General features: G+C 39.2%; 1 protein-coding gene across 12 annotated transcripts in view; it reads right to left on the bottom strand.

Moving 5' to 3' along the window:
• Positions 1-20,665, bottom strand: part of Tnfsf4 (TNF superfamily member 4) — a 142,863-nt gene that overhangs the window by 69,723 nt on the left and 52,475 nt on the right. For 7 of the 12 annotated variants that reach the window (XM_060364559.1, XM_060364565.1, XM_060364569.1 and 4 more), the window contains exon 2: positions 1,033-1,143. The exons of the other annotated variants lie outside the window; for them this stretch is intronic. In XM_060364559.1, the coding sequence (XP_060220542.1) occupies positions 1,033-1,061 (29 nt within the window). In that variant the 5' untranslated portion in view covers positions 1,062-1,143. The remainder of the gene's footprint in view (positions 1-1,032; positions 1,144-20,665) is intronic. 12 annotated transcript variants of the gene reach the window in all.

Raw genomic sequence — 20,665 nt, 5'->3', positions numbered from 1 at the left:
GAAAGGTCAGTACCTCTAAAATGAGGTGGTGCAGGGTTAACATTTGAAGAACAGATGTGAGTTAGTTCAATAGTTGATGAGTAAGGGTTTTGATGGTAGCATAAATAACTTAAAAAAATACATAGTTGAAGGAAACTGAGAAAACCATCTGGATTACCACGATTAGCATATACACATATATGTGTGTATCAAGAAATAGTATAGCCAATTTTGTAGAAGAATGGGCTTGCTTCCCATGAAATAAGAGTGTCTTCAAAATAGGTGGAATGCATAGTTATCTGAGTTCTAAAGCATGTGGACACAAACTATCCTTCAATCAATAACAGATTTGGTTGACATTTGTCAGATTCTGCTCAAGTATCATTCCTGTAGGAAGCCTTCCTCCCATCTAGACAAACTGCACCAAGCACCTTTCTTTGTGTTCTCTTTGAATTTCTCTAGCATAGCAATGCTTATATCATAGTCATAAGATTTACTTATGTGTCTGTCTCCCTTTTCAAACTTTAGTCTTCTTCTCGCTTATGTTTTCCTCAAATCCATAACAGTATCAAATATTTGGAGAACACTGAAAAACAGTATGTATTTTAAAATAGTATAAAGACTGGCAATATGGAACAGCAGGCAAAGGCACTTGATGGCAAGCCTGATCACCTGAGTTTGATCTCTGAGGCACACATTGTAGAAAGAGAGAACTAACTGACTCCTGCAAGTTGTCCTCTGACCTCCACACTTACACCATGGGGCAGATAAATACACACACATGCACACACACTAAGTAAAATGTGAAAGAGAAAAGAAAAACTGACATTTATTGTCTTCCATGTTTCAGGTGAGTGTTACCCAAATTTGAAGGATCTGGGAACTATTTATTGGAAGTCAAATTATATGAGATCAAAGAACTAGTCATTACTATTGTTCTCAGTTCCATACTGTCATTAAGAAATATCTAAAATGTTTACGTAAAACTCACATAAGCGACTTTACCCTCAATACGTAGTATTCACAATATGGACAGGGCTACACTGTACTCACCTTCCATCCATTTCTTTACATGATGTCATTTCATAGGTGGATCCACAATTTCCATTATTACTCTTAACCACTGAGTAGAATCAGAAGACACCAGATATGTTCTGTGAAAAACTAAGGCATGGAATAGAATTTATAGTCAAAATATAAGCATGGTGAATATTTTGGAATTAGGTATCAAAAATTATGTTTGCTACATTAAAGTCTGTGAAATCACTAGTAACCAAGTAAAATATATCTTTCGTGTAACATGGGATGTTGATGGTGAACAACAGCAACAAAAAAGATTATTGTGCCCCTTTTCCTAAAATATGTACAATATTATGGTAAATGCTGAATCCTACTCTGCATCTGATTATAAAAACAAAACATCTAGCCTGGCCTAGGTACAGGCCTGTAAAACCACAACCTCACTGTATGCTGTCTACAAGAAACTCACTTCAAACACAGTGCTATAGAATGCCATGGGAAAAAAAAGAGATGTAGAGGAATTTTATTTCAGAACATGGCTGTTCTAGCAAGAGATCACATCCAAATGCCTTCTACTTCTATGTGATCTGGATGGAATACAAACACCCCTTTAATCCAGAAGACAGAAGCAAGAAGACCTGAGTTCAAGTCCAGCCTGGTATAGAGCAAGTTTCAGGTAAAGAAAAGCTTAGGTCCAGGTGTGGTGGTACATGCTTTTAATCCCAAACAATGAAGGTAAAGTAACATTGTGAAAGGAAAGCATCCATGTTTGAAAGTGATGTCTAATTGAGTGGCTGAAAAGGTGACAAATCAAAAATATTTGAGAGAATAGGATATGCCCAACTCACACAGAAGGCAGAGGAAAGGGAAGCCACTTAAGGAGCAATGCGGAGAGAGAATGGAGGCAGTTTTACTGGGACCATAATGGAGAGACAGGTTTCAGAAAAAGAACACAGGTGAAAACTAAGTGAGCCAGAAGATGAGAAGGAGCCAGAAGATTAGAAAAGATTGTGGGAATTAGTTTGAGGCCAATAGGAGCAATTCAGATGCTGAGAGAAAAGCCAGATTGTGTAAATTAGCTGGGAGAGGAGTTAAAGCCAGAACTGCTAAGTTGAATGAGCCAGCCCAGAGCTCAGAAAGAACAAAAAAGGATGAGCTTATTCAGCCATTAGACTTAAAACATTCTAGACCTAAGGTTAGATTATACAGAGGCTAGAAGCTTACAGGACTAGGCCTAGGGTAGCAGACAGAGGCAGTAATTATCCAGTAATCTTCTGAGAGAACAATTGAAACAGGAGAATAAAAGTTCCTTTTACATAGAGAGGTACCATATAAATGATAGAAAGATAACTATGTTAATATGAGATCAAGCATAGAGTGGAGGAGGAACATGACGTAATTATACCTACTCTACTTAACATCTTAAGTGATAATGGAATAACTGTTCTTGTAAAAATATAAGCTGAAAAACTTTGAGTTGTTTTTCCATGCTGTCAGTGACATGGCCCTCAGCTTAGATATCCAAAAGAGTTACTCTTTAGATTATAAAATACAATTTAACTTATGAGTGATAATACAAATGAATGGCTTACAACAGTGAATAAATTGTTATTTATGTTTGTTAATATTTTAACATTTTAGGATTAAAATGATTTCCAAAATCATTGCTAAAAAAGAAGGAAAACATACATCTGAGAATAAGAATGAAGGAGGACCAGTGAGATAGCTCAGCAGATGGATGCACTTGCCACCAAGTCTGGTAACCTGAGCTAAATCCCCAGCCCCACATAGTGGAAAGAGAACATTGACTCCTACAAGTTCTTCTCCAGCATATGTCCATGCTATACACACACACACACACACACACACACACACACACACACACACGCATGCATGCACACACGCACATGCACACTTTTTTAAATGAAGGATAAAGATTTGAAGATAAGAATGGTACAAAATAGCCATCTCAGCATGAAGGAGGGTGAATAGTCTAAGAAAAATAGTCAATTATTGAGGTACATTATACTTAATTTGTTATAAACTTAAAATGATTGAACGTTTTTCTCCAATACATTGAGCTGTGCAAAGACAGAGAACACTGTGTCTAAGGCTATGGTTGAAACAAGTGAGAAGATTAAAAATACGCCAAAGAGACTAATTACAAAAGTTGTTAGGAATACAGTGCTGGCAGTAGATTTTCCCAAATATGAAATAATTCAAAAGCATGGTATAAAGCTACAATATACTACAAGAAAAAAAGAACGACGTCAATCCCAGATCACTGAGTTACCACAGGATCAGCATTGAATATTTAGAAACAGATATTTATATTGATCATATAGCAAAAGTGGCATTTCTAAGCATTAGAGATGGCTATTTAAGAAATATTGCTGGGATGATGTCTAACCAACTGCCAAAAGTATAGAGGATTAGATTCTTATTTCACACCATACCCTAAAATAAATTTCAGGAGAATTAAAGTTTTAAATATAATAGAAAGTAATATTCTTGGGAAAAAAAAACTCTATTAGTAGGCATACAATGTTAGGATGGTAGGGTACTAGGAATTCTAAAGACAGAGCCAAGAGGATAGATATAAATACACAGAGAGCTGGACATATGAAGGGAGATTTACTAGAAAAATTAGCTCACATGATTATAGAGGCTAAGTATCATGATGGCACTTCTGCAAGCTGGAAATAATGAGGTATCCACAGAATGGCCTAGTCTAACTCTGAAAGCCTCTGATGATTTAAGTCTTCGTACAAAACCAAAGACACAAGAACTCAGGATTCCACCCAAGATATAAGTCCTGAAGTAAACAGTCCTAATGCCCAAGGGCACAGAGTTTCAGGAAGCTTGGGAGAGGCCCAGATAAAAATCTTAGCCCCAGAAAACACTGCTTTCAACCCATTATGCTTCCAAGGATAGAACCCAGCTACATTCCTTTACTAGATTTCTTTTTATTTATTTTTTTTTAATTTTTTTTATCAGTTACATTTTATTAACTCTGTATCCCAGCCGTGTCCCGATCCCTCATTCCCTCCCAGCCCCTCCCTCCCTCCTTCATCTCCACCGTGCCCCTTTCCAAGTCCACTGATAGGGGGGACCTCCTCCCCATTCATCTGATCCTGTTTTATCGGGTATCTTCAGGACTGGCTGCAAAGCCCTCCTCTGTGGCCTAAGAGGACTGCTCCTCCCTTCGGGGGTGGGGAGACCAAAGAGCTATTTATTTTATTTATTTACTTATTTATTTATTTTGGTGGAGGTACTAGTACATTTTCCACAGGCATAAGAATATCACAGCACATGAAGGAGCAGCAACAACAATTCTCTTGGCTATTGAAAGTGGTATACAACAAGTTGCAAAAAATATGCCATTTGTCTTAGGTCCAAGGCAGTAATTCCTTTGCTTATTTTGATATACCCAAACCTGTTTTCCGGAGACTTTATATACAGAAGGCTAACTGATGGAATTCTTCATAATTCTGTTGTCGAATTTAGTTTTCTGTAATGAGCACTATTAACTGCTGAGTCATCATTCCAGCCCAAGTTGGGGTGTCTTGGGCATGCAACATCACTTGTTGGTTTTCCATTTTCTGTTCTTATGGAAGAATCCACAAATGTCTTCACCACCTCAAAACAGTTGTGTTTACATATGTGAAAAATAGAAGCTTTTGGAATGATATCTGGGAAGTTCTCAGGCATGTTGAGGCTGGGCCTCACTTTTGACTGTGCCATCTTGGAGAATGTCTAGTCTCGGCACTATCATTTTTTTTGTCTTTCTTTTTTTAAAAAAATGCACAAGACCTTCACAATAAATACATATATTTATTTATTTAATAATAATAATACAGTCTCTTGAAAGAGTAGTACAAACCTACTCCATTCCTATAACTATCCTTTCAGTGAATCGAGGATGTCCATGGAAAACACAAAGCAAGCTGCAGACCCCAACCCTCTTACATTATCTGTTTTTCCTCCTAGTTGCATGGCTACCATAAGAACCTTCAGAGCGTCAACATTTAATCCCAATTTCCCAGAACTGGAAACAACTTCTGACCACTATGTTAGTCCAATCGCTCATCAACTTGTCCAAAGGAAAAACACATCCAGGTGGAAATGGCCAAGTCTTATCGAGAAGCATCAGAGAAGACCAGCAGAGTCAGAAGCAGTTGCCTGAAAGCCTAAGGCCATGGAAAAGGAGCTATATATGACCCTCCAGGACCTCCAGCTCTCTCCTCTGACCACCCTTGCTTTCTGTACTCAAGCTTGGGGGGCATTTTATATCCTACACTTCAAAATTGCATGTTTAACTGAGAATTGTGAGCAAAATACCATCTATAGAAATTTTGAGAAAAGGGATTAAACTAGGTCAGTAGAAAATTAAAAACCAACTCAGAACTTTATGTCCCTTACCCTTTAAATCCAAGAATCAGACACTTCAACACAAACAGTGGTCTCAATATTGATGGTATTTTTTTCTCTGCAGCTGGTAGCTGTGACATTTAAGAGTGATGCTTTGATACAGCCTTCACCTCAAATGCAGTATACGTCACTCTTACAAGAACACACAATTATAGCTTGACTCCTGACACACACTTATAATCCTGGATATGCAGTAGGCAGAGCAATCAACTGAACTCAGGAGTTTGGTACCAGCCAAAACAATTGAATGAGAAGTCCTGGTTCTAGAATGGAACAACAGAGAAAGACACGATCAAAGGTCTTAAAAAATAAGAAGGGCCCTAGTTCTTGAGAACATGTCTGCTAAAATGGTGCCTCAAAGGTTCCAGGTTTCTGTAAAGCCATCAAAGAGAAACTTTCTTTGAACTTGTTCAGCCAGAGTGAAACTCTGCCTGTGGTGAAAAGAAAACTACACATGGTTTCATAGTACTCACTCTGCCACCTTCCATGGGTGAGAGACAGAAACCTATCTGGGGTGAAGACCATGGGGAAATTTGAGGTGCTTGACACCTTTCATGAATGTAACTACTACAGCAACTGTTCTGTTCAACCAGGTACTGATATATGTCTCCTCTGAACACACAGAAGGGTATAGCCTAAGAGCCAGGAGTCCGAGATATTGGAGACCTGTTATGGCTCATGCAGTCATTTTGATTTTTCCTTAGCTTTCCAAGACATCTCTAAAGTTAAGAAAATGCTTCTATATTCTCTCATTTTATGTATCTAGACATTTGTCTATCTCATCAGCTATTACATTGGTACAACACAGTACAACGCTTGGCACAAAATAGATATTCAAGTCATTCTCCAATGAATATGTTTATCTACTTACAATCTTCCTCTGATCCTTTAAAATGTTGCATTTCTGCTTATCTTTCACCTCCCAAAAGACAGGCAAGAAATATTTTTTTCTTCCTGTAAGTCCATTTGCTTCCTTTTGCAGTGGAGGTGGACTCCTTGCATAGCATTTCTATTTGTCTTAAGTAATTTTACCACCATTGCTTATGTGCACCATTTCCAGAAACAGCAGGAAAGGCTTTGCATCTGGAAGCAGAGCTTAGTGAAGTTTCACTGAAAAAGGGGGCCCTCAAAAACCCACACTAGACATCTTTCTAAATCAAATATGCTCTTAACTCTCTGCACCCCTCTCCTACCTTGTTCCCTTTCTTCAGCCACAGTCTCCATCTATTCTATTCCCCTTTCCAAGTGAGATTTATGTGTTATTCCTTGGATCATCTAAGTTACTTATCTTCTTTGAGTCTGTGCCTCATAGTATGCTTATCCTGTACTATATGGCTAAAATCCACTTATAAGTGAGTACAAAGCACCTGTGTCTTTCTGGGTCTGAGTAACATCACTCAGGATGATCTTTCTAGGTCCATCCATTTGCCTGAAATTTTCATGATTTCCTTGTTTTTACTCTATTAAGTGGTAATTATTTATTCAAGAGAATAGTTGTAATGGGTACTGGATCCATGTGAGCATGGCTTCTGGAGCCTTTTATTTCTGATTACACAGAAATTATACTCTGAAGGACCTTTTACTATACATTAACCAGACCCTAGATGAAACAGAGTTTTGAATGTATTTCTAGCATATCTTTGAAGGTTCCAACAAACAATTCCTGAATTCATCCTCATTCCTCTAAAAAAAAAAAAAAAAAATCACTAAATCATGGAAATCATTAAATAACAAGAAAAAAAGACAAGATCATCTACAAGTGGTTCTTATCCGTTTTGAGAAGCTAAACATTCATCTAAATTGGACATGCCTACAGTAAGCCATAAACTTCGAAGGATGTGAAAATGTTAGGGGGTTAGCAATGATTCCAGCTTGCTGAAATAAGAAAGTGGAAATCCTCTCAGAAGCTTCCATCTTTGCTCTTGAGATGTTCACAAACTACTCTCCACTTAGCAGGAGTTCCAAAACTACTGCCTCACTTCCTGGTTATCAAAAAGTACCCCAACTGATTGGAAAAGCACAAATTTAGTGAATAAAATTACTTACACTTACGGAAACAATATAGAATACATACAAAATGACTCTTTAAAACAGAGTAATCACAAATGAGTAATAAGTATAACTCTGTCTAACAAAATATAGATAAGTGTGAAGAATAGGACTTCAGAAGTAGAAGGTGTGATTATTGTGTTTTTTTTAATGTGTTTTTTATTGTGTTTTTTTATTACGTGTTTTTTTTTAATAGAGGGGAAAAGCAGATAATCTGAAAAAGAATAACAAGTAGATTTAAATGACTCATTTCCCAAAAGCAACAACTCAAACAAGTTGAGAATTAATTGCCAAATCTATAATTAAATACTTCAAAACTACCTTGCAAAAGTAAAGGCAAAATAAAGTCATTTGCAGATCAATTAGAACCAGCAGTTTCTAACAACTACAACAAAAAATTGCTACAGTGAAATCAAAGATTATTTCAGGCAGTAAAAAAAAATGTTCCCTGAAAGAAACCTTTAAGATGTTGGGGTAAGGAAATGATGAATAAGAAAATTGATAAGCATGTAAGTTTCATTTCTAAGAAAATTAATTAATGCTAAAAATGAAATAAATATTGAAATGATGGTATGACAATAACGGTATATTTTTGAGAGGAAACTATGTAGAATTAAAAATATTCCAGATACTTCTAATGTTCACAGAATATAGAGTTTGATAAATACAATGAAACAACAGAAAAGATCAATGAAAAAGATAAAAAATGACATGAAAGGTAGAAGTACAAAGAGAAAGTGAAATGAGAGGGAAAATGTCCATACACAGAGTAACACTTTTTAAATGTATGAAGCACAAAAGCCAGCAATTACAACATTTAAATGGTTTTTGCTTAATAACCAAGTTCTAAAGTCTTTGGACACAAGACTTTGAAGACTCAAGCTAGAACTGATCTGAAAAAAACTTCTCCCTGTGGATTTACTCTCATAGTAGTACAGGGTGTTCTTCAAGCTGCTGAGGAAATATATATATTCTTCTGAGATTGTGTGTGTGTGTGTGTGTGTGTGTGTGTGTGTGTGTGTGTATCCCACTGAATCCATTTAGCTTTGTGGAAGTTCATCCCCGGAGGACACTGATTCTCCATCTCTCAGCAGCCATTGGCCATTTCTAACTCATCTAGGCATGAAACTATGTGGAATTTCCCACCCATACTGGTTTGTCATTGGTGCTGTCATTATGTTGGTCTTCTTCAAGCAGCACATTGTTGAGAGTTCACGGATGCAGCTTTCCTGTCATAGATAGAAGATACTGTCTCACACTAGACAGCCCAGTCTTCTAGCTCTCACAATTGTTTCTATCCCCTCTTTTGTGATTTCCCTTGAGCCTTGAGTGTAGGGGTTGCATTGCAGATGTATCTGCGGTGGCCAGGCATCTAATTTATTCTCTGCAGTTTGACTAGTTGTAAATCTCCATAATAGTCTACATTGGTTGCAAAAAGAAGCTTTTTTTGATTAGGGACAAGAGAAACATTTATCAGTGGCTATAAGCTGAATACAATATACAATATATAATGTTCAGAATACAGTGAGAAATTATATTGGATTAGGAAAATGATGGCAATCTCCCACCTTGTGTCTATAACTTCTCCAGCCATGTGTAGTTGGCTAAGTTTACAATGCCAGGCCCGAATTCTCTCCTGTTGACCAGGCCTCAAATCCAATTAGACAGTTTTGGTTACCCCAAGTTAAAAGTGCAACTCTCAACGTTGGGGACACCTTGCTGGTCCAGGCATTGTTGTGGTTTATACAACTTACAGCTGAGGAGAACTATGGACTGTGTCTCTTCCTCAGCAGCCTGAAGAGCACCCTCTGCTACTATGACAGTAAATCCTCAGGGAGAAGTTGTCCGGGTCAGTTCCAGCTTGCTTCTTCAAAGTGTTGTGTCCCAAGTATCTGGTGCTTTCAGCAGTAAGTTCCTACCTTCAAGTTCAGGAAGGTAGCTGTTGCAACCAAGGGCAACAGCGATAGCATATATTATTCGGGGATTCGCTTGGACTCCCCTGACCAAAAGCTCAAAGGGAGGTTTCCTATGGCTTAGGAAGGTGATGGCTCTTGTAGGAAGCGCTGTCATCCCACCAAATGGTATAACTTCCTTTAAAATATTTATATATTATATACATGCATTTTAAGTAAATATAAAATAGTGTTTTGCTATTGCTTTTCAATCACCATTAGTATTCTTTTTTTTTTTTTCTTCTCCATCCCTTTCCCTAGGTGTTTCTCTCTTTCCCCCACCTCCCCAGGAAGATTCCCCCACATTTTCTGCATTTCCCTCTTCAGAGCACCTGTGCCTTAATTGGGTTTTTTGTCATCTTTGTTAATAACAGATAGCTATACTTACATGTACTCATATTTGAGTCTCCTGTTTTGGTCCACTGATTTACATGTTTGTTTGAAACCAGTACCATGTTTGTTTATTTGTTTGTTTGATTGTTTTGTTTCTTTTTAACTACATCTCTGTAGTATGTCTTAAAATTTGAAATGGTAATCTCTCTGCATTGTTCTTTTCATTCAGTATTACTTTGCATATCTGGGATCTTTTATGAATTTATTATTAATTTTACGATTTTTTTCTTTTTCTGTGATGAATTTCATGGGTGTTTTTACCGAAATTGCATTGTAGCCTGTAAATTGGTTTTGATAGGGTGGCCCTTTCAATCACATTAACTGTATCAATCCATGAACATGGGAAGTCTTCCATCTTCTTATATCTCCCTTAGTCTTTCTTAAGAGACTTAACAGTTTTCAATGACAATTTTGTATCACAAGAGGATAAATCGCATGCTATTTATAAGAGAATTACTTATTACTGCCAATAAACTATAATCTGGAAGTTGAACTAGGTTCACTGTTTTTTATAAATATACTATATTAGATCAAAGAAAGTTGTTTACCTACTAACTCTACAACAAAATTACCAACTAACTCTAAAGCAAAATTAATTGTAACAGAGACAATAGTTACTGTCATTTTATCAAAATAGGCTTGCTGACTGCTGACCTAAAATAAAAGGGCATGGAAAAGTTAAACTTTTCTACACCTACCCAAATAGCCTTCCAAAACAATGAAGCATGCAGAGAGAAAAAGTAAAGACATGATTTAATAGAAGAGCATACTCAAAGATTATAAAACTCAATACTGTGAAGACGCCATTTCACTTGAAATTGTTCCATATGTTCATTTAATCATGATTTAAACTTTCAGTAGAGGTTTGTTTGGCTGAATTTGGCAAACTCATATACTAATTCTCAGATTATATAAATAACAGACTGATGGAAGGAATATTGATAAGCAGCTGAAACCTTCAGCCTAAAAAAAAATGTTGAAAATTAAAAGGACAAACTAGGCGAGAAAAAGATAAGGCAAAAAAAAAATAGAAAGAAATATGAAAAGTAAGAAAAGAACATATTTAAATAGAAAAGACAGAAAATGGAGTATCAATAAACCCAAGTTTGTTTTATAGAAAGAATAATAGAAACAGACTTCTAACAATGCACTCATTATTCGATACTGTAGCCACTTGTCACACATGGCTCTTTAAATTTAAATACAGTCTAGTTAAAAATCAAATGCAATTAAGTGGTTCCTCTTTCATAGCAACTACATTTCAAATGCTCATTAACCACATCTGGCTTGAGGTTACTTCATTGAACAGGGCATAATAGAACATTTCAACCATCACAGAACAGCAGCACTCCCAATGTCAGTAAGGCTAATCACAAAAGAGAAGGTCCACATTACCGTCCTATCCTCACACCTTATACAAGCAATCAGAATATGATAAAACCGCATTACGTTTCTGTGATAAGTGAAAGTAAAGGGCTGCTATGAGCAACTAACCCGCATTTGCATTACCCTAGGGAGACTTTTAGGGGAAGAGATTTTGAGATATGAGTTTAACCACACAAAGCTGGGAAGCCAACATGCTTGGAGAGAAATCATAATGCCTTGGAGAAAAAGGGTGACAGTGGCAAGCTCATCCAACTATCTTATCTTGAATGTCTATATGAATTTTGATCTACCAGACAAATATTTATTAAAGTCCTAGTATAGACAGCATTATGCTGTAATGCTGTCAGAGATAAAAGAGTTGAGATAAGCCATGTCTTTATCTTCTTCACTTCATGTTCTTCAAGGAGCTCGCGTTGCGTTACAGAGATAGAGTGTAAATACACACAAACACATACACACACACACACATACACACACACTGAGTTTTGCAGTAGTCCAAATCAACTTTAAAAGCCACTTGAGCCACACACTAGTACAATAATCTCCACGTGAGTTATATAAGGTGTGATGGTGTGATAGTTAAGATACAGTATAGGAGAGAATCATCTTTGGATATCATCAACTATGCTTGTCCTGTGGGAGAAAACTTTGACTAATATGATTACAGAACAACAAGAATGATGGCGTGGATGATACCCTCAGCACTGTATCTCAATGAGGCACAGAACCCTAAGTAAATGGTGCCCCCTCCCAAAGCAGATATTACTACTTCTCTTTCTTCTCAGAAGACTGGTGAGGGGACTCTCCACTTTCCAAATCTTAGTTAGACAATGAATATGCATTAACACTTTTATGTTCCAGGCTGTGGAGATATAATGGTGAGCAAGAAAAGTCTAGTCCTGTGGTATCTCTTAGGAGAGAACAACTGAGGAGATAGAGGGTAGAGGGCTCAGTATGACCCCGAGGAGCACAGGAAGACTCTCTAGCCTGTTTGAGGAGGCTCAGAGCATATCCATAAACAAACTAGATATATTCACATATCACCTAGTGACATGTTATACCTTGATTCCTTTAAGAAATCTTAGGAGCAGTGAGGAGACAGTTGCCTAGATACATAGAAAACAAATCATAGGTACAGAGGCCAGTTTTGTCAGGGATCAAGCAAAGTTAGATTTCCTAACCACTCTGTGCCTTAAAATGATATTAATGTGCTGTTGACAAGGGTGTGGATGCTAAAATCACACAATCCACATGGTTTGAAATAACAAAAAGCATGAATCAGACTTGAGCTCCATTTGTCCTCCTGGTTTATTGGAATGATCCCAGCCAAACACCACTCTCAGAGATGGAAGTTAAGCATAGAGGGGAAATAAGTGTGGCTCCTAGAAACAAGTACTGGAGTTAAAGGGAGAGCTTTCCAGAGGTGTGTCCCATGCCAGAAGGCTCCAAGGAAGATCATAAAACATGCAGTATAGCCCAGTGGGCTTCTTTTCCAGAGATAAGGAAGCAGGTGGGTGGATGGATGACAGAGTCTATATGAGTTTCAGATGGAAGAATAAAGGACTATGGGTAAAGCATAGAGCAGAAACCCTCTGGGCTAGGGTAGGAGAAATTTGGTTTCATTGGTAACCAACTGCCAAATAGCTTCTAGTTCAAAGGAATCCATCCTGTTACACTGCCCTGGGGCTGACATGGATTTTCTCCAGTTAGAAAACTGGAGAAACCAAGGTTATGTCATCAAAGTAGAAGAGGCCAAGCACTCAAAGGAAGCTTTTCTGATGATGCACATTGTGTGTGGGGATATCCACACCAGCTCTACTCTGACTTAATGGATGCTAACTTCTATTCAGGACAGGGACAGAGGGAAGGCTGACACAGGCAATGATTAAAAATGAGACCGAAGCAACCACAACCACAACCAAAAGAGAGCAAACAAGGAGATACATAAGAATAATGTTGCTTGCTTTCAAGTGAATCACAGCGGTACTGGGGAGGTGATATAGCTAAGATCTAGGCCAAAGACCCCAGAACAAAATAAATACAATTGGTTTTTCTTTTTACCAGGTGGCATGGCTTTTTACCTTGGGGGAAGAACCGGTCTGGGGAAATAATGATTTTCTCGACATGTATAATTTTATTTGCCTGCCTTTTTTGTCTTTCATCTGTTTCATTTTGAATTTGCCTCAGCCAAATGGGCCTTGCTCACAATGGTGAAGTAGAAACAGTTTTTGGCACTGGGGGAAAAATTCCACCTTTCACACCAACTCTTGCTTTGACAATCCCCTGCCCCATGCCTCTCGGTTTGTGCCACCCATGCTTCATTCCGCCATACCTAGTCTAGAAGCTCACTCTAGCGAACCACAGCCACAGCTTCTCCAGGCTGGCATTATCAAAGGCTTTGACAGGCATCTTTTGTTACTGAACTCCGGGGAAAGAGCTGTCTAAAGTGTCATCAACGCTAATTTACAGATGAGAGAATGAGATGGCAGCATTCTGGTAACAACCCAGGCTGGCTTTTAACGCTTTTAACATGAGTCTTGGGGTTTTTTAAGCAGATCACATGGATAAACGCGATAGAATATGAAGAATACAATTCATGTAGAAATCTAGTGGCTATGTAACAAGCAGTAGACACCTAAAAATGATGCTTCTGCACTAGCAACTCTACATGACGTAGCCTTCCTTTGGTAAAATATCCCACTCGTCTATAAGAAATTTTTAAAAAGAGACACTTGGGGGAAACAGCTGGACTCTGCTGTCACTTACTTAATAATACTTGTTGAGTGTGGTCATGGATACTAGGGCATGTCTCCCAGTTGCCTGCACTCAGAGGAGTACACATTTCATCACCCTGAACTTTTGGAGTATTAGCAACAGCTAGCACAGTTGAACTGCAGCATAGTCTAACACTCCACCTCCTTCAGCCTATGAAATCTGCCTTAACCAAAGTCTTGTCTCACTCTCAGAACCAACCTGGATCCTATGGCCTATACACAGGGACTAAGGCCCAGTTAGCATTCCTGGGGGTGGAAAGCATATGAAGAGGCATCTATCAGATTTCATGATGCTATTACAGTTACTGTTTCTCATTTCAACTGTGCCCTCTGCCAACTAGACTGCCTTCTTCTCCCCACAGGTGTGGTTCTTGCCTTGTACACAAACTTTGGATCTATAATTATTTTTCCAGTGGTACCCTGCTGAAGAAAGCAGAAACAGTGAGACAGGTACCATGAGCTGCCTTTATTTGTTTGTTCGTTTGTTTGTTTGTTTGTTTGAAATAAAGCCTTCTTTCATACAATAATACATCCCTAGCAAAGTTTTCCCCTACTCCACTCCTCTACTTCTCCCAGCTCCCCCACTCCCAAATCCACTCCCCCTCTGTTTTCTCTTCAGAAAAGAGGAGGCCTCCAAGAGACAACAGCCAAATAGGACAAAACATGAAGGCAAAAGCCCTCATATCGAGGCTGGACAAGTCAACACAAAAGGGATAAAAAAAAAAAAAAAAAAAAAAAAAAAGAGTCCAAAGAGCAGGCAAAAGAGTCAGATATACCCGCTCCCACTGCTAGGAGTCTCACATAAAACACCACGCTAACAGCCAAAATATATCTGCAGAGGACCTGGTGCAGACCCATGCAGGTGCCATGCCTGCCACTTCTGTCTCTGTGAACTCATAATGAACCTTGCTTAGGTGATTCAGTGGGCCATGTTCCCCCACTGTCCTCCATCCCTTCTGACTCCTACAATCATTCCTCCCTCTCTTCACCAGGGTTCCCCGTTCTATGAGGGAAAGAACCTGATGGAGACCTCCAATTTAGATGCTACCTCCACACAATGTCTGGCCATAGGTCTCTGCACCAGCTCCCATCTGCTGCCAGAGGAAGACTTTCTATCTCTGATGATGACTGGATAAGGCACCGATCTGACTATGGCAGAATATCATTAGGAATAATTTCACTGATTTTTTTTTTTCAGCATGTTTGCTTCTACCTTAGGTCTCTGGGCTACCCAGTCAGAGTCCTTCAGGTGCCTTTAAATACTGTCTTGGTGAGAAGCTTCAGAGAAGGGAAGAGTGATTACAGAACCAAGTAGGAGGTCACCAGTGCAGGAAAAGAAACAGAAGGAGTTGTGATGGGAAGTAAATTCAAGTCACAGAAAACAGCATATTGCTAACAGTTTTCGTTATGAACTATGGGTGGCTTGGGTCTTGTTTCTGTTGTTGTTTGTTTTGAGTCAGTGGCCAAGAAAAGAAAATGCCAACAAATTAGATGAAATATGTAATATTTCCCATGATTTTAGAGAACTGGGATTCCTTCATATTTCTTCGAGATATTTTCCTACTGCTTTAGAATAGCAAAGTTCAAAAATCATCCTGTGTTTTATCAAAAGGCCCATAGCAGGTAACACATGTGTGCTTCTCTTGTTGACTATTTGATTGAGGAGCCAGTGATTAAGACTTTTTTTCTGAGACAATGTATAACAGGGTTTCTTTCATAAGTGATATAAATTTCTAATCATAAGTGTGGGGTTCATCTGTTTCACACACTGAAATAACTAGAAAATTGGTATTCCAGTGTGGCAAAAATGTAAGGCTGGGAGGTGATTACAGAGATAGAAAATGTGGGAAGACATTGCCTTGTCAGGGACAGGTTGAGGGATCCTTAACCACAAGGCTTACATCAAATAATGGTCTTCAGACCTGACTATCCCAACCTCTGGAGAACAGGTTTTACTGATTGTTTTTAATAACGTCTTAATTTTATTTATGGGAGGAGTATTTTGTGTATACATGCAGGCATTTGTGCCTGTCTGTGTGTGGAGACCAGAAACGGACTTCTGATCCCTCAGAGGTGGAGTTATAAGCATCTGTGTGATGCCCAGCTGGGATCCAAATTCTGCTTCTCATGATTGGGCAGCAGCAACCACTGAGCTAGCTCTGCAGCGCTTTTTTTTTTTCCTGAGTTTTATAAGCGTCTGGATTATAGTGATTGTTTGGTGACTACTCATTTTAAGCTTTACCTCTTCCAAGATGGATAGATGAAAGAGAAGGAAGGAAAGAAGGAGGAAGGGAGGAAGAGAGGGAGGGAGGGAGGAAGTAAGGGAGGGAGGGAGGGAGGGAGGGAGGGAGGGAGGAAGGAAGGAAGGAAGGAAGGAAGGAAGGAAGGAAGGAAGGAAGGAAGGAAGGAAGGAAGGAAGGAAGGAAGGAAAAGGATAAAGGAAGAGAGAGAGGGAGAGCAGCGTGGTGAAACTGAAGCTGAAGTTGGTCTTTCAACTCCCTGGGGAATGTCCAGAAACCTCAGAAGCCGTTATCGTCAGCCCACCCATACCGGACGTCTTCTATCCAGGAACTTCTATGAGGAAGACGAGAGGATGTCAGAAGCAGAAATCCTCAGTCATTCAGAGAAAACATGAAAGATGGTATCTGCCATTGATGCTGAGATTGCACCTTATCGGTTCATAGAATCTCGGAGGTCCCTGGGGCACTTTGTTGTTGTAAAGGAAGTTTGTTAGCTCAGGGATTTCCCCCAAGAGTCTCTGTTACGGTTTCATCTTTGAACTGTTTGGGAGCCCGCTAACTCTCTCACTATCCAAATGGAACTTCTATTGGCATCCACAGATGCCGATTTCAAACATTTTTTTACACTTTCCCTCCAATGAGCTCATTTAGGTAAAAGTCTACACACACATATGGATGAGCCAAAGACCATCAGATGGATGGCTGCCTCCATGGAAGAGTTCCATGAGAGGAGTTTCTAGGATGCTTTCTGTATTATTCACTTGTGAATTAAAAAAAAATCCAAGATAGGGAGATGTCTCAGTACATAAAAACACTGCCAAGCCTGACGCCCAAGTTTGAGCCCCACAAACCAGTGAAAAAAGCTTGGTGGTGGCAGATGAAAGGATCAGACTAACTTTGTAACCTATATATCTTCTAAAATCTGTATTTTTGAGTTTTAGGCCCAGGTTAAGCTAAAGCCTCTTAGTACTCCTCCAGAGAACAGAGGATTGTGACCCTGGCCATCTGTGAAGACAGAGATAAAAAAGCGAGCAAGCAATGACTTTCACCCAGCAAAAAGAATGACCAGACTTTTGTCTGTGAGATAGTGTCTCTTAGCAACCAACCCAGATGGCCTCAAGCCTTCTTCTGAGTAACCCCTGACCTCAAAAGCCCGCAGCCCCAATCTTCAAGGATGAGCTCATCACCCCTCACCCCCACCTTTAATTGTAGCCACATTAGCAGGACTGAAATGTGAGCACCTAACAGTAACCAATTATTTTAGAAGTCAGTTATCTTATAGCTTCCTTATCCAATCCCGAGATGCCAAGACTAAAACCCATGAGCTTCCCTGCATTTTTTTTCCTATAAAAACCCAAGGCTTTTGTTTCTTGGGGCCACTCTTTGCTGATTTATAGGGTGCCCCATAGCGTGATGGCCGAAAAACAAACCTCTTGCTGTTGCAACGATCCATCTCCGGGTTTTCTTAACTGCCTCATGATTTGAGCTTAACACAGACATCTGTAATCCCTGCACTTCTATGGCTAGACGGGAAGTGGAGGCAGGAGAATCTCCCAGACAACCTCAGCTATGGCTAGACGGGAAGTGGAGGCAGGAGAATCTCCCAGACAGACAACCTCGGGCCAACTATCCTAGAGTAAGCAGCAGTGACGAGGGAAATGCTTCAGTAGGGTAGAAGGCAAGAACTGACTCCTGAACGTTGCTCTCTGGCTCCACAGGGAGAGCATGACATTTGCACCCCTGCACTCACTCACACATACGTGCCTACACATAAGGCCAATAAACATAATTTAGGTATAAAACATATTCTCTCAGAGTTTGGAAACTGTACCACCATTTCAAAGAATCAAGAATCACATAAACCAAGTAACCTGAAAGTAATACATCCCCTTCTGTCTTCTCATGGACTCTCAGACTCTCCTGGGAAAATGGGAAATCTGACGTAGGGGCATGGTCACATCTGAAATCTATCTTCAAAGGCACATGATCATCCTGTACACTGTTCTCTGGTCATCTTTTTCCACAAGTGTTCAAGGATCAAGATTTTTTCTTTTCAATAGCCACGGAGTGGATATATAAATAACTTTTTAAAGAACAGTAACATTTTCAGAATAAATACATGTCATCACATTAACAGCTTTTTATTTTTCAGTGCAGTTTCAGCTGCCCACAGGGCATCATTATTCCAAATCTCTAGCTGTAAAAATAGTCAGTTATTTCTATCTTGGAAGCTTTGATCATTTAGTCCACTAATTCAATGCATGTGAGAAAATCATGAAATAGTCATTTCTAAAACAAAGACTCCAGGTAAAGTTTCTTGTGAAAAATAAAATGTTGCAAGAGATTCTAAGTAAATATTACTCCATAGCAACAAAAATGACCACTGTGCTAAAACTTCTTATCAACTAATTATTGTCAAAATTCCTGAGGCCGGATATTGCGTGAAAAGGGTTGCTTAGCTCACAATTCCGTCGGCTGGAAATTCCCAATAACAGTATCTGCCAAGTGTCTTCTGACTGCACCACAGCACAGCCCCCCCACCCCCCACCCCCACCCCCGAGGAAGTGGGGAAACCCAAAAGCATAGAGCTCTAATTGGGCACCTTCTCCGAAACTAATCCATCCCAAGAAATTTGCCTTAACCCAGGACAAGGACCCTTGACTATTACTTTTCAATAGCCCCCGCCCCCGCCATCCCGCTTTAAGGTTTCCACAATGTCTGTCAGCCTGGGAACTAGACTTCCAGCATACAAACATTTGCGGGTTAGCTTTAAAAGGCCTCCAAGCTGTATCCCCGCATAAAGAAGTTCAGCTGTCATCCTGGAGATGATGGGAATAGGTGGGGTGTGCATTAATTTTTTTTTTAACTGAAGGAAAACACAAATAAATAATACAGGAAAAACTGATTGGGTAAGACAAGGGTGTAGAAAGGGGAAACTGAGAGCAAAACATTTTATTTGTTCATGAAGGGAAAATGCTTTAAATATTCAGCATCCTTAAAGGAGAGTTATGTGTAGCCTTCATCACTGCTGGTAGAAGCATAAACCCCAATTCTGATCCTTCCTTCTAAAATGTTACTTGCCCCAAAGAAACAAACCTCCACTTCTATTCTCTAAAAGGGCTTCATTTCATGGATGCTGACAATGTTCTCAGTTCCTTACATTGACTTCGGGATACTTGAATGTTCTCATGACGTGGAAACTAGCTTCTCCCAGTGCAAGGAGGAAGGGTAAGGAGGAAGCCGCACATCTCCTAACCTAGTCTCGGAAGCCACACATTGTTGCTTCCACCATATTGTTTTCAGTAAAAGTAAGTAATCCATTTGGTCCACGCCACACTCAAAGGGAAAGACACTAGGTGCCTTCTCTTGAAAAGGCACATTCATGAGCACATTTCAAAGTACAGTTATGTACTGGGTAGGGGCACTTAGGCCATGTGCACATATGGACATGTCGGGGACAACCTGGGAGATTTAGTTTTTTCCTTCCATCATGGGGATTGTCGGGTGCAGCATGTGTTCAAAGGCAAGCACCTTTCCCTGCTGAGCCATCTCACTGGGCACATTTTCAGGCATAAGGGTCTAGTTTTAAATCCACATTGATGCATCCAATATGGAAAACCTGCGGTCCATAAGACAATGCTGCAAAATTTCATGAAAGCAATGAGGACCACTTCAGAGATGCATGGGCCACATCACTGGCAGGGCTGCTCCCTGCTTGTAGAGATATCTGAGCGGCAGAGAATCCAGATGGGCTCTTGGTATACTGCTACTTACACATGCTATGAAGCATGCTGATGAGGGTAAGAGATGTACAAAATTCAAGGAGAATTTTGGGGAAAAAAAATATCCAAAGACTTTGGAAATTTTTTTCTATTAGCCTTCATAAATTGTGGGTATCCCCTAAATATTTCAGTATTTCTACATATCTTCTGAACAACTTAGATGCATGTATATTGGAGAAAGGAAGCCCCCAAATGAGCCTTCATGCAGCTTCCCCTTTTCTGTCCAGGCATTTGAAGAAGACAGGTTTGGCTCCAGTTACTTACTCATCTGACTGAAAGATTACATCTCTTACTCAATTTATTGAATGAGGTCATCATAAGATATCAGTAGGAATCAGTTCTGTTTTTACGGTCACTATGCTTCTTTAAAACATCTGAATTAATTTATTTACCCTCCCCTGGGGAAAACTTCAGACAAATCTTACAGTTTTTCTAACCATTCTCAGAAAAGAAAAAAATGTCAGCTGTTCTGAGATGAATATCATTTCTGTTTTAACATATCCTCTTCAAAATCTAAGTCCCAGTGGCATTTTGCAATCATAAATTGCAAGACTGTTTTTCATTCTTTATGACCTATGAAAATAATAAAACATAAAGTAGCACTAAATGAAATGAAATGTAGTAATCTTTCTGTGAGAATTAAAAATTGTAGTTGAGTA

Source organism: Meriones unguiculatus, chromosome 11, assembly GCF_030254825.1.
Source record: "Meriones unguiculatus strain TT.TT164.6M chromosome 11, Bangor_MerUng_6.1, whole genome shotgun sequence".
Classification (NCBI taxonomy): Eukaryota; Metazoa; Chordata; class Mammalia; order Rodentia; family Muridae; genus Meriones; species Meriones unguiculatus.
The sequence above is the reverse complement of the archived record's forward strand: the minus strand, read 5'-3'. Positions and strand labels throughout refer to the sequence as shown.